The 23,033-nt window shown below is 40.1% G+C and overlaps 1 protein-coding gene across 4 annotated transcripts in view; it reads left to right on the top strand.

Moving 5' to 3' along the window:
• Positions 1 to 23,033, top strand: part of LOC102518573 (collagen alpha-4(VI) chain) — a 110,518-nt gene that overhangs the window by 39,318 nt on the left and 48,167 nt on the right. For all 4 annotated transcript variants that reach the window (XM_032489275.1, XM_032489288.1, XM_032489282.1 and 1 more), the window contains 7 exons: positions 2,880 to 3,025; positions 3,261 to 3,353; positions 4,715 to 4,768; positions 17,937 to 18,008; positions 19,386 to 19,412; positions 21,043 to 21,087; positions 22,793 to 22,846. In XM_032489275.1, coding sequence (XP_032345166.1) covers positions 2,880 to 3,025; positions 3,261 to 3,353; positions 4,715 to 4,768; positions 17,937 to 18,008; positions 19,386 to 19,412; positions 21,043 to 21,087; positions 22,793 to 22,846 — 491 coding nt within the window. The remainder of the gene's footprint in view (positions 1 to 2,879; positions 3,026 to 3,260; positions 3,354 to 4,714; positions 4,769 to 17,936; positions 18,009 to 19,385; positions 19,413 to 21,042; positions 21,088 to 22,792; positions 22,847 to 23,033) is intronic.

The raw sequence follows: 23,033 nt of genomic DNA on the forward strand, positions 1-23,033 counted from the left end.
TAGGTTTACACAGGCTTTTAATAGGCTGCCAGTTTACACTTTGCAACGTCATATGCAAATAAGGTATAACAATAGCTGTCTAATTAGGACCAATCAGGAGGGAAAGAAATAACCAATCAGGAGTAAGCTCCATGCAAGTGAAATACTACAAATGGACCAATCAGAAGTTAGGGAAATGGACCAATCAGGAATGAAGGAAATAACCAATCAGGAGTGAGCTCAGGGAACAAATAGAATTTTAGGGATAAGTTCCACTTTCCTAGAAGTAAGCTGTTCCAGAGGCAAAAATTGATCTAGAGCCACTGGGCCAGGGAACTGGGTGGTGCTGGCAGGAGAGTAGTGGCCCTGCCTGGGGGTCCTTCCGGTCTTTTTTATGGGGCTTCCCACCTCAATATAACCTCTGTATCCACAATTCATCCATAGTTGAATCCACAGATTCAACCAGCCATGCATCATGTAGGACTATAGTGGTTATTTATTGAAAAAAATCCGCATGTAAGTGAACCCATGCAGTTCAAAGCCATGTTGTTCATAGGTCAACTGTATATACCACATCTTCTTTATCCATTCCTCTATTGATGGACATTTAGGTTGCTTCCATATCTTGGCTATTTTAAAAACTGCTTCTATGAACACTGGGTGCATGTATCTTTTTGAGTTAGTGCCTTCATTTTTGTTGGAAACATACTGAAGAGTGGAATTTCTGGATCATTTGTTAGTTCTGTATCTAGTTTTTTGAGAAACCTCTATATTATTTTCCATTGTGGCTGCATCAATTTACATTTCCACCAACAGTGTACAAAAGTTCCATTTTCTCTACATCCTTGCCAGTATATGTTATTTGTAGACTTTTTGATGATAGCCATTCTGACAGGTGTGAGATTATATTTTACTGTGATTTTCATTTGCATTTCTCTGATGATTAAGGATATTGAGCATCTTTCCCTGTGCCTGTTGGCCATCTGTATGTCTTCTTCGTAAAAAGGTCTATTCAGGTCTTCTGCCCATTTTTTGATTGAGTTGTATGTTTTTTGATATTGAGTTTATGAGATGCTTATATATTTTGAGTATTGACCCCTTATTGGTCATATCATTTGCAAATATTTATCCCATTCAGTAGATTGCCTTGGTTTTGTTGATGGTTTCCTTTGCTGTGCAAAAGCTTTTACATTTAATTAGATCCTATTGTTTTTGCTTTTGTTTTCTTGCCAGATCCAAAAAATTATTGCTGCAGTTTATGTCAAAGAGTGTTTTGCCTGTTTTTTTTTGAAGTGTTTTATGGTTTTTGGTCTTACATTTAGGTCTTTAATCCATTTTGAGTTTATTTTTGAGGTTTATATAATGTGAGAAAATGTTCTAATTTCATTGTTTTACATGTAGCTGTTCAGTTTTCCCAGCACCACTTATTGAAGAGACTGTCTTTTCTCCATTGTATGTTTTTGCCTCCTTTGTCATAGATTAGTTGACCTTAGGTGTGTGGGTTTATTTATAGTCTCTGTATTCTGTTTCATTGATCTCTGTGTCTGCTTTTGTGCCAGTATGTGTCTGTTTTGACGACTGTAGCTTTGTAATATAGTCTGAAGTCAGGGAGCATGTTACCTCCAGCTTTGTTATTTTTCTCTTAAGATTGCTTTAGCAAATCAGGGTCTTTCATGGTTCCATATAAATTTTAGGATCATTTGTTCTAGTTCTGTGAAAACTGTCATGGGTACTTTACTAAGGATTGCATTAAGCGGAATATTTTCTGACAATTTGCTTTCAACTGAATTTACTGCATAGATTTCCACTGAAAGTTTAAAATGTTGCAACTTTTCTGGAAGGGAACTGGGAGTTCATGACAAAGGACTGCAAACTTTGCCTACGAGCTAGGTCAGCAATTCCATTTCCAAGAATTTATTTTGAGGAGTAATTAAGAATTTGTATACAACTTTTAACCACAGGATTTTAAAGCAGTTTGTTTACCATAGCCAAGAGCTGATGTGTGTGCATGTGTGTGTGAATTTACTGTTTAAGTATTAACGGTAATATTTGTTTGGAAATTCTACTGTGACTTCTGGCCAGATTTGAGAAATGTTCTTGTCACTATGTTTTCTGTTACATGGAAAAAGCCAGATGATCTCTCAGTGTCTGCATCAGTAGGAGACGGTTGTTATTCTGCAATGACCACCTTCAAATCTCAGTGGCTTAAGCTAGCAAGACTGTCTCCATCTTGTACCTCATGCCCTTTCGTCCATGCCTCTTTCTTATCAGTCGAAGACCCAGGCTGAAGGAGGGATCTGTTTCTGTGGGAGGGGAAAGAAAATGGGCTGAAGTGTGCACTGCTCTTAAAATTTCTCCCAGGGAGTGGCCAGTGTCACCTCTGCTCATATTTCATTGGTCAGAGCTAGCCGTGCGGACAGTTGTAACTTTCATGAGATAATATTTTTGCAGGTAAAGAATTGGGGCTTAATGAGAGCTTATAATTTCCCCAAAAAAGTGAAATCCTACCTCATGCTCTTCAGTAGAGGAACCAGAATATTTGTGAACAGCCCGCAAGATGGTCACAGAGTAAACCACAAGTCTACTTCAAGCATGGGGTTAAAGGATGTAACTTCATACTGTAACAGGGGAAAACTCTCTTTCAAATAGAAAACTGGGGTTATAAGAGCCCTGAGGGTCCTTTGTGGTTCCATCTAACTGTTTGACTTTCAGCTGCAGGGATTGAAAGATGTCAGACCAATTCTTCAAGAAGGCATGTCATGAGCTAGCTTTGATTTTAAAAGAAATGCAGTTTGAGACAAGATTTATGAGGCTGTAGGAGGGGTGATGGATATTGGGGCCCAAAGACAGACCATTCAAAAGATGTGCAAGGAAATCCCCCACCTGTTGGTGTTTTGAAGGATTCTCTGGACTCCTTACTATTGGCCTGGAAGGTGTGTATAAATTGGAGGAGCTCCAGGAGCTAGAATTTGGCAGAGGATTTGCGTATCATCAACCTCTCAGCATCACACTGCCATCTCTCCCGAGCATCTTATGGAAGCAACTTGTAAGTTGTTTTTAGATTTTAAATTAATTAATTACTTTTTTATTGAAGTATAGTCAGTTTACAATGTTGTGTCAATTTCTGGTGGTAGTTTGTTTTTGACACCATCCTTCACCAGATCTGTACATTCTAATAACTTTAAAAACCTTGAGGGAATTTTGTTTCTTTAGCGTGTCATGTGACGTAAGTTCATACAGATGAAAAAAAAAATTGTACGTGATGTGGATTCTGTTTTCAGGACACAATTGTAGAAAGAACGTGCTGCAATACGTATGCAAAGTGTTTTGGAGACGACGGGCACAGAGGTGATGGTGGGAGCCCTGGGAGGAAGGTGAGGATTTGTTGGGGGGGTGTGTGGGAGAGAGATGACATTTCGTATCCACTGCACACCAGCCTGTGTTATGCCTTTAACACGCCTTTTTTAGTTCTGTGCTCTTTACAACCTATTTTACAGGTGTGAAATCGAGGCTCAGAGAGGGAACACCACTTTCCCCAAAGTTGCATGGTTGCCAAGAGATATTTTTGGATTTAAGCCCCTATGTCTCCCTGACTCCAAGGCGTACTTCCTGTCCACCCTATTGTGCTGTCTACTTATATTTATTTTACAGACACTTTCCCTAACTCTAGGACTGAGTGATAGGAAAAAGATCACTTCATGCTTTTCAGGGAGAATCTTGTTAGAAACGGTCCTCAGCTATCCAGGGACACAGGTTTCCATTCTCACGGGACGACAGCTTTACGATGGGGGTATAATCACCAATTCACGTGTAAGGTTGAATCACACCCATGGGCTTTCATGTTCTCTTGTAAGGTTTCCCATGAGGTGGTTGGAATGAGCTCTTCCTGCCTTTGCAGATCAATCTTAATTTTGAACAGTGTATAATTACTTTTTGAAAAATAAATTATAATTATGCCCCAGCACTAGAATTTTCTCCCCTCTTGTTGTTCTTAAATATGGGATTGGAGGTTCAGAAAATCAAGCCTGGGAATCTCTTGACATGTTTTTTGGCAACTTGAGGACCATGCCTCAAAGGCCAAAGATGGGAGTGTCCTGAATTCTTGACTTCTCTGCTCAGAATTCAGTGCTTGGTCATGTTACTTTCATATCTTTGTTAATTACAAGGAGACTATGGCTCCCACATCTTGTTGACCAGGTTTTAGACTAAATAAACACCTCTGGCTATAAAATGTTAAGCCAAACTTCCTTGACAGGAAATGGTTTGTGGGTTTAGTTATCTAAGGAGAGTAAAAAAAAGAGAGAATAAACAGTTTAGTCACACAGAAATAAGCAACCATTTCTCATAAGTAATGCGGGCTGTAACACCTTTGTTTACTGACGTTTTGTAAAACCAGCTCAAAGCCCCCTTTAAAGTAATAGTCTTTCCTGAAATGTTTAATTAGAAACTAGTTTTGGCTTTGGTTTTCACAATAGCATGGCTTAAAAGATATTTTAGAAAAATAAAAATAGGCTGGGGTCCCGGACTATAAAGACAAACAGGTATGCAAGTTTCACTCTAAGACAGGCCAACAGTGCCTCTACGTCTCTGTGTGTTACACTCCACATTTAGTAGAATCTCAGTAAAACGTCAACTCAGTGAAACAACGGTATCTATTAGTAACCATTTTTATTTCACATAGATTTGAGAAATGAAGGATTTGGAGTCCAAATTATTTATTTTGATTTTTTCTCAGGGAGAGAGGGGTTTTGATGGATTTCCTGGTCACCCTGGTGAAGAAGGTGGTCCTGTAAGTACTGAATCTGTTTTTCTCTTTGAGGGAATATGGTAAATGGGTCAACTATTAGGAATACTTAATTGCATTAAGCCATCAAAGTTTTTCACATCCATGCCATTTAAGGTGGATTTAAAATATCTATATAAAAATAATCATCTGTTACAACAAATGTTTGGTGGACTGAGTTTGTAAAGATATAATCTCCAGAAGGTGTTTGGTGATGAAGTATGGTCATTTTGGTTTTTAGTCAGTGATTCTTGGACAACTGAAAATGTGTTCTGTGTTTAACAGGCATACATTGAAGAGCAGTTCTTAATCATGAGCTGAATAACAGGTAGTTTGTTACCATTAAGGAGACAGCCATGCTTGTAAGTGGTTTAACAGAATCAATTAAAGAACTAAGGCTGTTCTTACAAGATCACTCAGATGCCTTCCTGAGTGACTGAAAAGGTGATGGAGTTGTCATCACCTGCGGACAATTTGTATGTAACCCTGGATACATCCCTGGGCAAAGAAAAGTTACCACGTGATTGGCTGTGGAGAACAATGTGTGTTACAGAGACAGTTGTTAGCTTGGGGACTGGAATGTGGTTGGGACCATCTTTATTACATCATATAAATACTGAAAGGATTTTAAAAGCCCATCATTTTCAGTTAATTTTAAATGATGGGAAACCACTCACCCACAGGGGTCAATTTTAAAGCTGACTTGTATATACTACTGATTCTTACACTTTTTGGTCTCAAGATAGCTTTGCATTCTAAAAGATTATGGAGCTTGAAGAGCTTTTGTTGGTGTGGTTTCTAGCTACCGATATTTACCATGTTAGAAATTAAAATTGAAGCAATTTAAAATCATTTATTTTCTTTCAAAATAATAAAAATAAACCCATAACATAAATCACGTATTCCTTTATGAAAAATAACTATTTTCCCAAACAAAATACATTAGTGAGAAGAGTGGCATTGTTTTATGTGTTTTCAAATGTCTTTAACGTCTAGCTTATTAGAAGGCAGCTGGATTGGTATATCTGCTTCTGTGTTGAGTCTGTTGTGATACCGCTTGCTTTGTGACCTCTTAAAAACTACTGTACACAGACATAGAGAACAAAGTTATGGTTACCAAGGGGTAGAAGGGGTGGGAAGGGATAAATTTGTAGTTCAAAAATTGCATCTCTTGGGGAGCAATGGAAGTGTTAGCTGTCTTGATTGTGGTGGTGGTTTCATGGGTGTACACATCTATCAAAATTCATCAAATTGTACATCTGAAATATGTGTAGTTTACTGTACAGAAATTATACCACAATAAAGTTTTTTTAAAACTGTGCTGTACACTTGGGAAAGAATATGAATGAAAAAGGAAAAGACAGCATTTTAGTGTAATTGGGAAAAAAGTTTTAACTTTGTGAGCATCCCCTCCCAAAGGGTCTTGGGGGCCTGAGGGGTCTTTGGGCCAAACTTTTCACACTCCTGGTATACACAAGCATTAGTGTTTTAATTGCCCCAGTTAGAGTAGTCTGTTGATTATTAGAATCTTTAGGTTGCCTGAGCTTGGAAAGGAAGCAGAAATTAGAGAAAAATGCAGCCACTGAGATTTGTGTAAGCCCACCCTTTTCTTTGGTGATGTTTGTGGGAGAATCACTCCACTTTCCTCTTTATTTTGCTTCAGTAAGCGTAGTCTCAGATGTTAGAAATACATTCAGAAATGTGAATTGTGAGCTTCCATGATTTTGCTGAGCAGTAGTGAAATTATTTCTTCCTGTTTTTACGATGTTTTAAAATGTCTTTTAAGTGTTATTTTTTCTGCTTGGCCTCTGGTTTCATAATATGCCTGATCAAAGTTAAGAGAATAACTTAAGGTCTGACCAGCCCATTAGGACGACTGACGCCAATTTCAGACAACTTGGATAAGCCAGCAATGCCTGTCTAGGGTGGAGGATGATTTTGTCCCCTTACTCTGCTGTCTCAACATCTCAAAACCAACATATTTTATAAAGACCGTCTAGTACAGAGCTAGAAATAGAATGTGAGTGACATATGTAATTTTATATAATGAAAAAGTTTTTAGTAGCAAACTTAAAGAAAGTAAAAAAAAACAGGCAAAGTTATCTTTATTAGCATATTTTATTTAACCCAATATATCCAAGATGTAATCATTTCAACATGTAATTAATATAAATATTGATGAGATAATTTGCTTTTAAAAATATGCTACTTTGTAATCCAGTGTGTATCTGCATTTAGAGCTCAATTGGACTAGACACATTTTAAGGTCTCAGCAGCCACCTGTGGTTACTGATTGTGACAGTGCCTTCTGTAGGACTCATTCTCTTTTTGTTTCATTTCTCACAAGATAGGTGACTTCAAACTACATCATCCTCTGAGTGGCTTTTTTTTTTTTTAAGTGAAGTATAGTCAGTTACAATGTGTCAATTTCTGGTATACAGCATGTTTCAGTCATACATATACATACATATATTCATTTTCATACTTTTTCATTATAGGTTACCTCAAGATAGTGATTACAGTTCCCTGCGCTGTACAGTAGAAACTTGTTGCTTATTTTATATATAGTATCTACAAATTTTGAACTCCTGATGAATAGCTTTTTTAAAAATTGACGTATAGTAGGTTTACAATGTTGTGTTAATTTCTGGTGTATAGCATATTGATTTGGTTATACACATACATATATATTCTTTTCCACATTCTTTTTCACTATAGGCTATGACAAGGTATTGAATATAGCTCTATGTACTATACAGTAGGACTTTGTTGTTTGTCTATTTTATGTATAGTAGTTGGTATCTGCAAATCCCGAACTCCCAATTTATCTGTCCTCACCCCCATTCCCCCGGGTAACCATAAGTTTGTTTTCTGTGCCTGTGAGTCTGTCTGTGTTTTGTAGATAAGTTCATTTGTGTCATTTTTAAAAGATTCCACATATAAGTGATATCATGTGGTATTTCTCTTTCTCTTCCTGGCTGGCTTCACCTAGTATGACAATGGCTTTTAATGTCGCTTCTCCACAAAGCAGATCAGGCTGGTCTCCTCTATGGCAGAGACAGCTCTTGCTGGTGGCCAGGTTTCAGAATCTGCCCAGAATTCGTAGGTTCAAGAACGTTCAAAGTGTAGGAAGACAGATAACGAACTCATTGTTCCCATTATCTTTCCATCCCCGCTCCCACTTCCCAAATAGCAGCAGCAGCAGCAGCAGCAGCAGCAACAACAACAACAACAACAACAACAACAACAACAACAACAACAACAAACCCAGACACAAGTCTTAGTGTTGCAGAGCAGCAGTCACCCTCTGGGGCTCTGTGGGTGGCGAAGCTGAGAGGGGAACGGTGGGCGGTCCTATGCTGGGTGTCTAGGGTCTCAGCTGGGCTGGAGGACCCGAGGTGACTTCCTCTCCCCGCCCTGGTGAGCTTCGGTTGCAGAAGGGCAGGTAGAGGTGGTCCTGCAAGGCTGCTGGGTCTCACAGGGAGGGGCGGACTTGAGAGGGAGCAACCAAGGGGTCGGCCTGAAGCCACCGGGCTCTGAGCATGCTCAGAAGTCAGGCGGTAACTTGCCGGCCACAGTCTGCCGGGTCCAAGGGCGTCACTAAGTCCCATCCAGATTCAAGAGAAGGTGGGCGATCAGACCCCTCCTCTTGGGACGGGAGTGCAAGGTCACGTGCATGGCAGGAGAGCTCGGAGCTTTTGGCGTGGCCACCCTTGGAAAGCACAATCGGTCAGACTCACGGATTCAGTGTATTTTCAAAGTTTACCTACTGTGAGATGCTGGTTTAAATATGCACTGGTCACACATAAAGGCTTCATTAGATAGGACAAAAATCAGGTTATCTAAGGTCACAAAAAATAGTTACGTAAGAAAACCGGCAAGCCGCGAGGCAAGGCACGCCTTCTCGCGAGAAACTGGCACCTGGCTCTTGGCGTTGCCCGCCCTTCCACAGGCGTCGCCCTCTTCCTCTTGGAACTTCAGCTTCCTGCCTCTTGGAGTGTACGGACTGCGTTGTTTCCTCATCTGTGTGGAAGGATAGCCCTACCTGCCTCCTAGGTGTGCGGACTAAATGAGCCAAGGTGTGAAATGCACTTGGAACAGCGTCCAGCAGGGAGCAAACGGTGTCACTGTTGGTGGTGCTTTTCCGGCTGCTCTCTGACTTGAGCGTCCAACCCCGCGCCCAGGACGCATCCTCTGAGTGAGCGCGGGGCTCGTCCAACCGGCCTTTCCTCCCAGCAAGCTTCCTCCAGGGCCTGCACCAGGACACCTTGCTGCAGCCCATTGGCCATGGATGGGGGAGGATTGGTCACCCACCCAGGGGAGAACATCATTAAAGCACACAACAAGGGGCACAGATAGTGGGGCGAGCATCCCTGGGACCAGAAGTGCCCCTGGAAACCAACTGAAAGCTCTAACAGTAAACAGCATTTATGACTTCTCACGGCAGCAAGAAGCATCACAGACAACATGGCAGTAAATGACTAAAAGCAGGCGCGAACGTGATGAAAGTTTAATGGAAAACACAAAGGAGACTGGGTAACGGGGCCAAATGGAGTCACCCACCATCTTCGCGGATGGGAGATTCAGCGTGGGAGAGTCCAGGCTCTGTCAGGCGGAACTGCAGTTCAGTGCGGTGCCAGTACGAGTCAGTGGGCGTGACTTGGTCCTGCTGTTGGGCTGCGCGATGCTGGTGTGTTGGGGAGTCTGCCCCACAGATCACGGGGACAGCCCTTAGCGCGGTGTTTAAAAACAGAGCAAGGGCTCAAAGAAAGGACTTTAGTGCATATGAAGATTAGTGTGATGTAGGATTAATACCTGGCGCGGGACAAGTGGTCCTTCATGGGGTGTAAGAAAAGAGAGCCCTTCACCCCACACAGACCAGAGTTGCTGCAGATGCAAGAACCAACCGTGAGCGTGAGCGTTTAGTTATGAAAGTTCCAGTAGTAACAGAAGTCATATGGAAACAACACATAGTTTGTTACTGTTTTTACTAAAGTACTGTCAGTGACAATGTGTCAATTTCTGGTGTAGAGCACAATGTCCCAGTCATGCATACATACATAGATTTGTTTTCATATTCTTTTTCATTAAAGGTTAGTATAAAGATACTGAATAGTTTCCTGCACTATACAGAAGAAACTTGGTTTTTAATCTATCTATCTATCTATCTATCTATCTATCTATCTATCTATCTATCTATATTAGTTAATATTTGCAAATCTCAAACTCACAAATTTATCCCTTCCCACTCCCTTTTCCTGGTAACCATAAGATTATTTACTGTATCTGTGAGTCTTTCTGTTTTGTAGATGAGTTTATAGTGTCCTCTGTTTTCTTTTTTTTAGATTCCACATATAAGTGATATCATATGGTATTTTTATTTCTCTTTCTGTCTTACTTCACTTAGAATGACAATCTCTAGATCCATCCATGTTGCAGCAAATGGCATTATTTTATTCTTTTTTATGGCTGAGTAGTATTTCATTGTATAAATATACCATAGCTTCTTTATCCAGCCCTCTGTCAATGGACATTTAAATTGCTTCCAAGTCTTGGCAACAATTGATAGTTTTGACTCCAAATTTAAGAGTTGCATTTAAGGACAGACACCATGGATAAAGTTAGAAGGACAAGCATCACATATGGAGAGACATGTACCAGCTAAACAGTGCAAATATATCTGGAACACACAGAAATGTTCTATAAATTAGTAAGAGGTAGAAATTCCAGTCGAAAGTGGGCAATGGATAAACTAGTTATTTGCAGAAAAAGAAATGCAAATGGAAAATAAGTACCCAAGAAGATGTTTGACTTTGTAAATACACATGAAAATGAAAATAAGAACATATTCTATTTATGCTAGCCTGATTGAAAAAATGTGAAAGATTGATAATATCTGGGGCAGGGAAGTAGCCACTCTCATCACTGTTGATTGCAGGACACCTGTTTTTTTGCAGGATAATTTGGAAGAATTTATCAAAAATTAAAATATGCCTGTTTTTTGACCAGCAAACCCACTATTAAAAAGCCATGTATAACTCTCACAGACTTCAGACAATACTATAGAGCTACAGTCATCAAGACAGCATAGTATTGGTACAAAAACAGACCTATAGACCAATGGAACAGAATAGAGAGCCCAGAAATGAACCCACAAACTTTTGGTCAACTAATCTTCGACAAAGGAGGCAAGAATATACAAGGGAATAAAGACAGTCTCTTCAGCAAATGGTGTTGGGAAAACTGGACAGCAGCATGTAAAGCAGTGAAGCTAGAACAATCCCTTATACCATACACAAAAATCAACTCAAAATGTATCAAAGACTTAAATATAAGACAAGATACAATAAACCTCCTAGAAGAAAATATAGGCAAAACATTATCTGACATACATCTCAAAAATGTTCTCCTAGGGCAGTCTACCCAAGCAATAGAAATAAAAGCAAGAGTAAACAAATGGGACCTAATGAAACTTATAAGCTTCTGCACAACAAAGGAAACCATAAGTAAAACAAAACGAATGGGAGAAAATTTTTGCAAATGATGAAACCAGCAAAGGCTTGATCTCCAGAATATATAAGCAGCTCATACAACATAATAAGAAAAAAACAAACAACCCAATCCAAAAATGGGCAGAAGATCTAAACAAGCAATTCTCCAAGGAAGACATACAAATGATCAAAAGGCACATGAAAAAATGCTCAATATCACTAATTATCAGAGAAATGCAAATCAAAACTACAATGAGGTATCACCTCACACCAGTCAGAATGGCCATCATTCAAAAGCCCACAAATGACAAATGCTGGAGAGGCTGTGGAGAAAGGGGAACCCTCCTACACTGCTGGTGGGAATTCAGTTTGGTGCAGCCACTGTGGAAAACAGTGTGGAGATTCCTCAAAAGGCTAGGAATAGACTTACCATATGACCCAGGGATCCCACTCCTGGGCATATATCCAGAAGGAACCCTACTTCAGGATGACACCTGCACCCCAGTGTTCATAGCAGCACTATATACAATAGCCAAGACATGGAAACAGCCTAAATGTCCATCAACAGATGACTGGATAAAGAAGAAGTGGTATATTTATACAATGGAATACTATTCAGCCATAAAACCCGACAACATAACGCCATTTGCAGCAACATGGATGCTCCTGGAGAATGTCATTCTAAGTGAAGTAAGCCAGAAAGAGAAAGAAAAATACCATATGAGATCGCTCATATATAGAACCCCCCCCCCAAAGAACATAAATACAAAACAGAAAAAGACTCATGGACCTAGAATACAAACTTGTGGTTGCCAAGAGGGTGAGGAAGGGACAGACTAGGAGTTCAAAATTTGTAGATACTGACAGTCATATGCAAAATAGATAAACAAGATTATACTGTATAGCACAGGGAAATATACACAAGATCTTGTGGTAGCTCACACACACAAAAATGTGACAATGAATATATGTATGTTCATGTAGAACTGATATATTGTGCTCTACACTGGAATTTGACACAAGATTGTAAAATAACTATAACTCAAAAAAATGTTAAAAAAAAAAAAAGCATGTATAGTGGCTATTGGGGTAAGTGGAACTAGTCATGCAGAGAAAGACAAATACTGCTTTAGCTCACTTATATGTGGAATCTAAAGAAAGATAGAAGGAAAGAAAAAGAACGAACTAAACTCATAGAAAAAGAGATGAGACTTGGTTACCAGCGGGGTGGGGGAAGGGGACCTGGAGGAAGGTGGCCAAAAGGTACAAACTGCCAGGTGTGAGGTAAGTGCGTGCTAGGGAAATAATGGGCCACATGTGACTCCCGTTACCACTGCTGTGTGATCCACGGGAAAGTGGTCTAGAGAGTCAACAATGAGTTCTCATCACAAGGCAAAGAGCGTGTTCCCTTGTCTTTTGTCTTTGTGTCTGTATGGGACGGTGGGTGTTGACTGAGCCCTCCTTTCACAGCGGGTGGAAGTCAGAAACCTGCATCTGCTGCTTGGGGGTGGGCTGGGAAAGCAGATAGGGAAGAAATAAGAAAATCCATGTGTGAAGATGTGTGTACTAGTGTGATTACTTACCAGCAAACAGTGGGGAGCAGTCTAGAACTTTCCTCCTGGAGACCTGGATACGGAAGTTGTGCCCGGAAGCCAGCTTTTTGGCTGGCAGTGAAATGTCACAATTACACAAAGTGTACATGTTATATAGAAATTCCTTATAGGGCCTTCATGTTTAGACTCTCCCTGCCCATAGAGGATGGAAGCCGTGGTCAGGGTGGGGAGAGAACGCGGGCTGCAGCCGACGGAAGGAGAACCAAGAACCCGGGGAAGCACCTCGGGGCAGAAGCCCCCTGAGAGCCGTGGACTGAGCCCAGCCCGGGAAGAAAACGTGCCTGGAACGCGGCACTCCTCCCGCTCCCGGCGCGCACGCCCTGACCTCTCGCCTGGACTGTTGCGGGAGCTCCCCCACCACGCACAGCGGTCGGAAGGGCCCAGATGGAATCTGTCAGGTGGTGCCCCTCGCCCCTCCCCTGCTCAGGGATCCTGGTTTCACCTCGAGGAGAAGGAAGCCCTGGTGAGGCCCCTCCCGGGCTGCACCGGGGGAACCGCACCCCACCCTCGGGCTCCGACGGCCTCAGCCCACCGGGCTGTTCTAGGACGACACGGGCTTCTCCCGCCTCGTGGGCCGGGCTGGCTGTCCCTCTGCCTGGACGGCTCCTTCCTCACCTCCTTCAAGCCTGTTCTCCGATGTCACTGCCCACAAGAGGCCTCCAGGTGACAGTCCACACTGCCCTTCACGTCCTCTCCTTGGGAGGCACTCCCTGTGATGAAATGTGTAACTGCTGGGAGGCTGGGCACCAGCGTCCAGGAACCCTGCGTCCTGTCTCTGCAACTCTTGTAAATCTAAAATTATTTCAAAGTAAAACGTTTAACCCACCGCCCCCAAAACCAGCTCACGTTTGTTGGGAGCTTTGTATGCGTTAGTTGAACGGCTACACGTGCGTATGTTTTCTCTTCTTATCTCATCCACAAAATAAGATGCTTTTCTTCGTCTTATTCCCGTTTCTCATAGAATAACTTGCACCAGCCCAGCATTTGAAAAGCTTTGTTGATGTAATTCTCTCCGCTGTCCTGATTTTAATCAACAGCTTTAAGCAGCCCCTGTGAGCAATCGGACATCGATTTTTAAATGCAATAGAACTTAATTCCTAATGAGAAACACAGGGAGCCCAAATTTCCCTCTCAAAACAATTTAGCCTATTGCCCATCATAAAGCAATTTCCATTTCTTATGAGAACATCCTGGAGCTGTTCTGCCCAATTAGAAAACAGGATCTATTAGGGATGTAGGTGAATTGAACAAATATTTACTTACAGTATTTAACTTAGTTACACATAAACGTTCTGAAGTCTTTATTATGTAAAAAGATATATTAAATTGGAAATTCTTTTTTCTCATATTTTTTCAAGCCATTTTATTCAAAACTCTTCCCATGTAATTTCTTTCTTAATTTATTGAAGCATACTTATTCTTTTTTTATTCAAGTATAGTTGATGTACAATATTATATGTTACAGGTGTACAATATTATATGTTACAGGTGTACAATATAGTGATTCACAATTTTTAAAAGTTATGCTCCATTTATAGTTACTATAAAATATTGACTATATTCCCCGTTTTGTGCAACATATCTTTGTAGCTCATTCCATGTAATTTCTATATTTCTTTGGCATTCCTGGAGCCACTTTCCAGAAGCATCGCACCGGGTTTTCTAGAGTATATTGTGTTCACTTCTAAATGTTTTTCAGATAAACCACTTTTAAGTCTATTTACGAAATCTGTCACTGCAAATTTTACTTCTGGCTTCAAAAACTTGTTGCCTCATTTTTCTTGTGAGAGTATTTTTAGGTACTCAGGAATGTAATTACAAATTCTGTTGTTTGTAAAAGTGATTTTTAAAAGTCCTGTTTCATGATCTAACATTTGAAATTGTGAGGTCTCACCCTCAAATATAATAAATAATCTCTGTCAGATTTCTTTATTTCCTTTCTTCTTTAACTGATCTGGTAGGTGACTTCCATAAACATCCCATAAATATCTCAAATTACCTGACTGGGTGTCAATCCTACGCTGTTCAAAGCCAAGTAATGGAGAGAGGGCTCTGAAATACAGGAGACTGTGAAGACTCAAATTAAGGATACTTTTTTTTTCCCTGAGGACTGATTTTGAAAAAACACATACCTAATCACGTAGATACAACAACTGGAACTTTAGAAATTATAAACAGAAGTCATAGGAGTGGGTTTTTTCCTTTTTCATCACGTTTCTTTTTAATTTTTAAGTGTAGTAAAACACAGGTAATGTAAACTTGATGGTCCTAACTGCTTCTAAGTGTTTGAAGCTCAGTGACATCAGGTACATTCACGTTGTTGTGCGGCCCCTCCCCTCACCCATGTCCAGAACTCTTCCATCTTGCAAACTGGAACTCTGTACCCATTAACACTACCTCCCCGTCCCCCTCTCCCCCAGCCCCGAGCCACCACTGTTCTACTTTCTGTCTCTATGAATTTGACTACTCCACGTGTCTCTTTAAGTAGAATCACACTGTATTTGTCTTCTTGGCTTATCTCACTCAGCATAATGTCCTCAAGTTTCATCCATGTTGTAGCATGCCAGAATCTCCTTCCTTTTCAAGGCTGAATAATATTCCATGGTATCTGTATGCCCCCTTTTGTGTCTCCATCCATCCATCAATGGACACTTGGGTTGCTTTCACCTTTTGGCTGTTGCAAATAATACTGTGTATGTGGGTGTGCAGAGATCTCTTTGAGACCCAGCTTTCAATTCTTTGGGGGTGTATATTCCAAAAGTGGAATTGTTGGCTCATGTGGTAATTCTGTTTTTACTTTTTTTTTGAGATACTACAATACTGTTTTCCATAGCAGCTGTATTCTTTTCTATTTCCACCCCAAATGCATTGGGGTTCCAACTTCTTCACATCCTTGCCAACGTTTGTTTTTGTTTGTTTATTGCTAATAGCCATCCTGAGTGGGTTTTTAGAAATTTTTTTATTTTTTATTTTTAATTTCCAAGATTAACTTACTTACTTTCTTAATTTATTTATTCATTTTATTGATGTAGAGTTGATTTACAATGTTGTGTTAGTTTCTAGTGCACAGCATAGTGATATATATATATATATATATATGTTCTTTTTGGTATTCTTTTTCATTAGAGGTTATTACAAAGTATTGAATAAAGTTCCCTGGGTTATACAGTAGGACATTATTGTTTGTTTATTTTATAGATACTAGTTTATATCTGCTAATCCCAAACTCCTAATTTATCCTTTCCCCCTTTCCCCTTTGATAACTGTAAGTTTGTTTTCTATGTCTGAGTCTCTTTCTGTTTTGTAAGTAAGTTCATTTGTGTCATTTTTTTAAGATTCTGAGTGGGTTTATTTTTAACGTTTTGTTAAAAATAAAATTAACAATTTTTCCTCAGTGTCCTTGCTTTATGAGGGACATTTGTTTTATATATAACAATTATTTTCTAATAAAGATGACAACCATTTATTCATGATTGATGACACTGGATAGTGCAATGTAAACCAGCACATCTGTGAGGGTTACATTTTTCAGATGAAGCTTAAACACCACATATTGAACCTAAAAATTCTTATAAGCTAGGAAGAAAGAGGAGAAAAGACATTTATTTGGCACCTACTGTGTGTTAGGCTCTGCGTTAGGCACTTTGTGTATATTTTGACACAACCTTCATCACAACTCTACTGATATGTGTTAATACTTTCTTTATGTATATTCAGAAATAGAAACTCAGAGAGAGTAAGTGACTTGCTAAGGTCAGGTAGACAGCGTTGCAGGTGTGTCCAAACCCATGTCTTTTTGTTTGTTTGTTTTTATGAGGGGGAGGTAATGAGGTTTATTCATTTATTTCTATTTGGAGGAGGTAATTGAAATTGAACCTGGGACCTCGTGCATGCTAAGCATGCGCTCTACCACTTGAGCTATACCCTCCCCACCAAACCCACGTCTTGTGTTGTGCCCTGCTATTACTTGCTGTCTGTTAGGCATAAAGCACCTCATTTGTCCAATCCATGTGGTTTGTGACATCCTTTCAATACAATAGCTCATGCGTTCAATACAACAATCCTATGAGTGGTTAGAATCCATGTTATCCAGATCCATATTTTTTTTTTGCCAGTGGAGGAAATTGTAATTCACAGAGTCATGTGCTCACAAAACTTGTTGGAGGCAGAGCTGGGACTCAAACCCAGGTCCTTTCATTCCAGATCCGGAGGACCTCTCACTTTACCATGATCCCTTTTACTGTCCTGGGCAGCTCACACAGGGAAGTCATCCAGCCTTGTTAAGAGAAAGTTAGATATTACATTTGTAGACCCTCTTTTTGATGAAAGGTCTTGGGATGTACAGTGCTTTCTAATTTATATTCGATCAACTTAGTAAAAGGCCTGACATCTCCCGTTCCGTTCCTTATTCAATACCTTGATCAAAAGGTTACGTTCATTAACATAATTCAGGGAGTCATTCTTCAAATCCTGATTGGATGTTACCGTGTGCCAGACGCCGTACTTAGGGCTGGAAATCCAGAGATAAATAAATGAGACGTTGTCCTTGTCTCCAGGAAGCTCACAATATACCAGGAATATAACACAAAAACATAATAACAAGCAATATAACAGTAAAAGCTTCTCAGGAGAGGACGTATGACATATGATCTACACCTTAGACAGAGACTGGATTTCATCTAGAAAAGAAAGAGTTAAATAGTGGTTTATTCTTTGTGGAGCCGTGAGGAAACCTTCATCCAGTTTTAGCTGCCTGAAGGAAATATTCAGACACATCTTCTGTTTGATTTGAATGCTTAAGTTTTTGCCCATGTGGCTTGACTGAATTGATCAAAACAGAGAGAGAGTTCAGATTCGTGTGATTTGGAGTCATCAGTGTGGGCAGTTGATGGGTGAACATTCTGATTGCCTTGCAGGTCATCCAACCATGTCTTTGAGGATGTAAAAGTGATTGCAAGGACCATGTCGTTATTTTACCCATTCTGACAGTTGCTCATTGCTGGCTGGAATTGGTCGGATGGGGACAGAGGTTGTTGCTTGACTGTCTCCATGTGTATCTTTACTCCACAGGGAGAAAGAGGTCCCCGAGGTCTTCCTGGACTCCGAGGTGAGGACGGATGCCGGGGCAGGAGAGGACCCAAGGTGAGTGTGACCTCGAGCTGTGGAGGTCTTTCCCTGTCTCTGGAGTTTGAGGAAAATCTTAATTCTTCAGCGTAGCTCTGGTGTTTTAGCTCTTTCTCAGACTAAGGGAGCAGAGCAGTGGAGCCTGAGGAAAGGAATCCAGTGCGAAATCTAGTGTTTATTTGGGGAGTGGGGGTGGGGGTCACAGTAAACCCGAGTAGAGGAGTAGAGAAGTTAGACAGAAGGGAAGGTGGCCTAAAAAGGGTGCATTATTATTTGATTACACTGTGGGTGGATAGAGCTTAATCCTGCTGAGAAGCAGTGGGGGCCAGTGAGCGCAACTCACCCCCAGGGGGAGGGAGCGGGAGTATGTGTGCACCAGATCCCATAGGGCATTAGTTGAGGGCTGCTCCCAGGGGACACTGATGCCCCAGCACTTCTGGCCGGTCTCGTGTGTGGACAGACTCCGATACCAGGAAAAACCCTCAGGAGGAGACCCACAGAGGTGGCAGTTGGAAGTTGGGCTTGAGAACAATGAGATTTTAAAGGCTCAGTGGTAGACTTTGTGCTTAACAAGCACAAGGTCCTGGGTTCAATCCCCAGTGCCTCCATTAAAACAAACAAACAAATAAATTAAAAGCCAAATGTAGGGATCATGAGTGGGAAACCCTTTTTCAGTGGTTTCTTTAAATGCCTCTTAACCATCTAGGATTAGAGAATGTCCTTTAATAAGGCCAGATAATTATTTTTACATCCAGCTTCAGAGTCCTCTGGAGTTTTTCTGATCACAGTGACCATATTCTGTATCTTCTACCAAGTTTGTCTTTCAATTACTTTGTCTTATGGTTCCCGGAAGCCTTTGCATGCTTGTGAATCAGTGTATTCCCATTTTTGTTTGGAAGAGTATGATTGTTGTCATAAACGACAGGTTACCGCTGTTTCTGGCTCTCCCCCTACTGTGGGAGGAGTTACAAGGCGCACTTTTCTCCACGTCACAGTGCAGGGGAGTGGTAGTAATCAGTGATGTCCATGTGGTCACTGGAGAAGAAATCTCCATTTTGATCCAAAACTTGCAGTTTCTTTTTTTAAAATTTTATTCTTAATTGAAGTGTAGTTGATTTACAATGTTAATTTCAGCTGTACAGCAAAGTGATTCAGTCATACATACATATGGACATATATATTTCAGATTCTTTTCCACTGTATGTTATTACAAGAAATTGACTATAGTTCCCTGTGCTAGACAGTAGTTTCTTGTTGTTTATCTATTTTATATATAGTAATGTGTGTATCAAAATTGCAGTTTCTTGAAATTAGGGAACATATGGTTTCCTAAATGAAACAGTGGCTTAAAAGTGTCATTCAAGCTCAGCTGTTTTTATTTGTTTTGAATTTTAGGGAGCAAGAGGATTTTCTGGAGAAAAGGTGAGTGGTCTTCCTTATTCTCAAAGTGGGGAGTGGCTTCTTTGGGAAACACAACATCAAGTTCACTGATTTTTTCCTTTGCTTGAGTAAGGTGGGGCTTAACACTTGGGGATAGATGTGTCAGGTGGTGTTAACAGCCAAACTGTCACGCTAATGAATGGCTGTCTGTAAGGTAAGTATTTCAGGTTTGAATCTGGACCTATAAGATAATTTTCAAGCCTTGCTGACTACAATGATGGAGCCACAAGATTATCATGTTTATCTGAAAGAGTTGGTTCTGAATTCAAGGTGTGTTCAGGAGGGTTTGGTCATGTGAGGTGTCACGTGGGAGAGGGATGCAGGACAGGGCTGGTAAGGAGCTGGTGCAGCAGGGAGTGGCTTTACGTCCAGATTCAGAAGCCAAGTACCCATTTGCCCATTCATTCATTCATTCATTCAACAAACATGTATTAGGAACCTGCTCTGTTCCCCGCATTATCCTAGGGAATGAATACCAAGTGATGAATGGATCAGACAAGGGCTTATGGATCTCATTTACCAGGTCTCCTGGGACCACTATGTCCTGTGCCAAACGTAGCACGTCATTCTAGTCCTAGAGTTTCCTGTGCGTATTTTCATTCACTAAAATCAGCTGTCCTTTGGCTAAAACAAAAATGCCTGAAACTTGATTTCCTCGTGTGGCCAGTAGGAGTACATCGACCACCCCACGTGTGTAAAATGCATTTTATTCTGCTTGCAACACTCTGGATCTTTTTGTTTTTTCTTCAGAAGATGCTTTATAATAAATAGATTCACTGTCCTTTTGAGTTGGTTGGTAAAACAACGAGCCCGTGATTTGAAAGCGATGGAAAGCTTGATGGGGTAGCACAATGCTGTGGCCAGTTGTTACTCTTATCGTAGTCAGCCCCAGCTTTTCAGCTCTTCTCTAAAGAAGTCTTCTTTTCTTTTTTTAAGTCATAAGTCTTTCCAAATGCACACACGTCCAAACACACTCATTTAATTCCTGCTTAATCTGCGATCTTTGGAGTTTCCATTATGCAGATGAATTCAGGCATGTTTGCCAGTCTTTTTATTTACTTATTTATTTTGTTGGGGGAAGATAATTAGGGGTGTTTATTTATTCATTTATTTTTCTAATGAAGGTACTGGGATTGAACCCAGGACCTCGCGCATGCTGGGCATGCCCTCTACCACTGAGCTATACCCTCTTCTCTTTGCCAGTCTTTTTACATTAAAAAAAAAAAAAAAAAGGTCAATGACACAAGGACCATCGTAGACAACCAGTGAGAAATGTTTCATTCAGTCCGGTGAGAGTTACCGTGCTTGTCACAGTGTAAAAGTTTAAAAGGAAGTCTTTCTATCCATTCAAAATCTGAATTTCTTTTTTTCTTCTATTTTTCTTTAGCATCTGAAACTGTCAGGAAAAACAGTATATATCGCTAATATCCATTTCAGGAAGAAAATAATCACTGCTTTTTAATACTTGAATGCTGAATATAAATGTTGTTTGGGAGACCTAGATTCTTCTACCTTCTGAGAATAATATTAGCAAGGAAATTAACATGCAAGCAGTAACCAGGGACACCTGGTCCTCTGGTCCCTAACGTCCTCATCTTCCTTTGCTCCACAGGGCAGCCCTGGTGAGGAGGGTCTTGACGGCTTGGATGGAGAACAGGTACAGACAGTTTCTCATTCTATGTCCCCAGCTCTCCCCACCCTCATGAGTTTGACATTAATACTCTTCATATTTCTCACAACTAGTCTGGAAATTTAAATAAACACGCATGCTCACCAATGTCTAAAGTTAATCTATGTGTTTGTTCTTGTGTTCAAAATACAAGGAACCTATAAACTTAGCTCTCATATCACATGTTGTTGTCGGAGTTTTATTTTCACCTTTTACTTTTGTTAATTCTAGTAACTAGACATTGTTATAATGATTGCTTTATTTAATCAATACTTACCTAGCTTTACCATCATATTTATTACTGTCACTGATGCCTTCAAAAAATGTGAAAAGATCATGCTTCTTTTGCCTAAAATACAACTTGTAGATTTTTTTCTTTGATGAAGGTTGTAAATGCTCCTGGTTGTTTTTTTCTCTGACAATTTCATGATTTCACCGTTTTTCTTGAAAGATCACTCTTGGGTATACAATTATTTTCTCTCAGCACTTTAGAAATGAAATTTCATCCTCTCCTGGCTGACTTTCATCTTTGCTCTTAAGAAGTTATCCATCAAGGAACTGTTGTCCCTTTGTTAGTGATCTTTGAAAAAAATATCAGGCTGCTTTACAGCTTTCCTTTGTTTCTCGTTTCCTGCAGTTTCAATATGATGTTCCAGGCATGAATTTCTTTTCACTTATCCTATTTGGGACTTAGTAAGCTTTTGAATCGGAGCATTTGTGTCTCCAGGTTTTGGAAAATCCTTAGCAGATGATCATTTTGAAATTTTAATCCTTCCCACTTTCTCTCTTATCTCCTTCTGGAAGTCTAATTAGAAATTTGTAGACCTTCTCACTTTATCCTCAATGTCTCTTAGCCTTTCTTTCATATTTTCTATTTCTTTATCTTTCTGTGCTGCATTCGGAATAACTTCTTCAGTTTCTAGTTCACCAATCCTTATGTTAAATGTTTAATGTGCCATTAACCTGCTGATTGGAGTTTTGATTTCATTTATTCTAATTTCACTTCAAGAAGTTCTGTTTGATTCTTTCTCATATCTGCTTACCCCCCACCCTTTTTTAAAATATAGATGCTTTTTTTTCCTTAGCTCATTTTTTGGGTTATTTAAATGATTAAAGATATTTATTTTACATTTTGATAATTCCAATATCTATAGTCATTATAAGTCTAATTTGTTGTCTGTTGGATCTGCTGGCTTCTCCCTCATGGTGTCTACCTCCTATGTGTTGTAATTTTTGATTGACACTCATTTTTGATGGAACTTTATCTGTGAGAAGTCACTGAGTGGAGGTTGTTTGCTTCTGCCACATACTTGGTGGCACTACCTCCTGGGACCACTTTAAAATAAGTGATCACCTTGTGGGTTTTCACACCACACACGTCCAGAGTGATCAGGAGTCCTCCGGCAGCCAATAGCTGTGACTCTTCTAGATTCCTGCTTTCTCTTTGTCTAAACTCTAAGCATCTCTCTTTTTCTTTATCAGCTCATGGATGCATGTGAGATGTAATTTAATTTGTTATTTGGATTTTAAATTGTTTTTTGAAGGGAAGATTGTTCAGGGCATCTAGTCTGCCACATAGTCAGATTTAGAACTTTCTACTCTTGGCTAGAATGTGAAACTATGTGAAAAAATTTCCTGGTGTGTGTGACTTATGTAATACAGATTCTTTTTGTATTTCTTTGTCTTTTTCTAGGGTGATCGTGGAGTCCCAGGGTCATCTGGAGAAAAAGGAAACAGGGGAAATCGGGTAAAGTGTGAGAAGATTCTTCTCCCACATCTCTCAGATTCCTGCTGCAGAAACTGACCTGGACAGCTTATTTCTAAACTCTGGGAAAGCGTCATCTGTACTGCGTTGGGAGTGAAAGGGTGATAAATATTAGATTAGTCTTTGGAACTTCTACTTAAGGCCTGACTCTGCTGATAGTGAAATGGGT

The sequence above is a fragment of the Camelus ferus genome, chromosome 1, assembly GCF_009834535.1.
Source record: "Camelus ferus isolate YT-003-E chromosome 1, BCGSAC_Cfer_1.0, whole genome shotgun sequence".
NCBI classification, from domain to species: Eukaryota; Metazoa; Chordata; class Mammalia; order Artiodactyla; family Camelidae; genus Camelus; species Camelus ferus.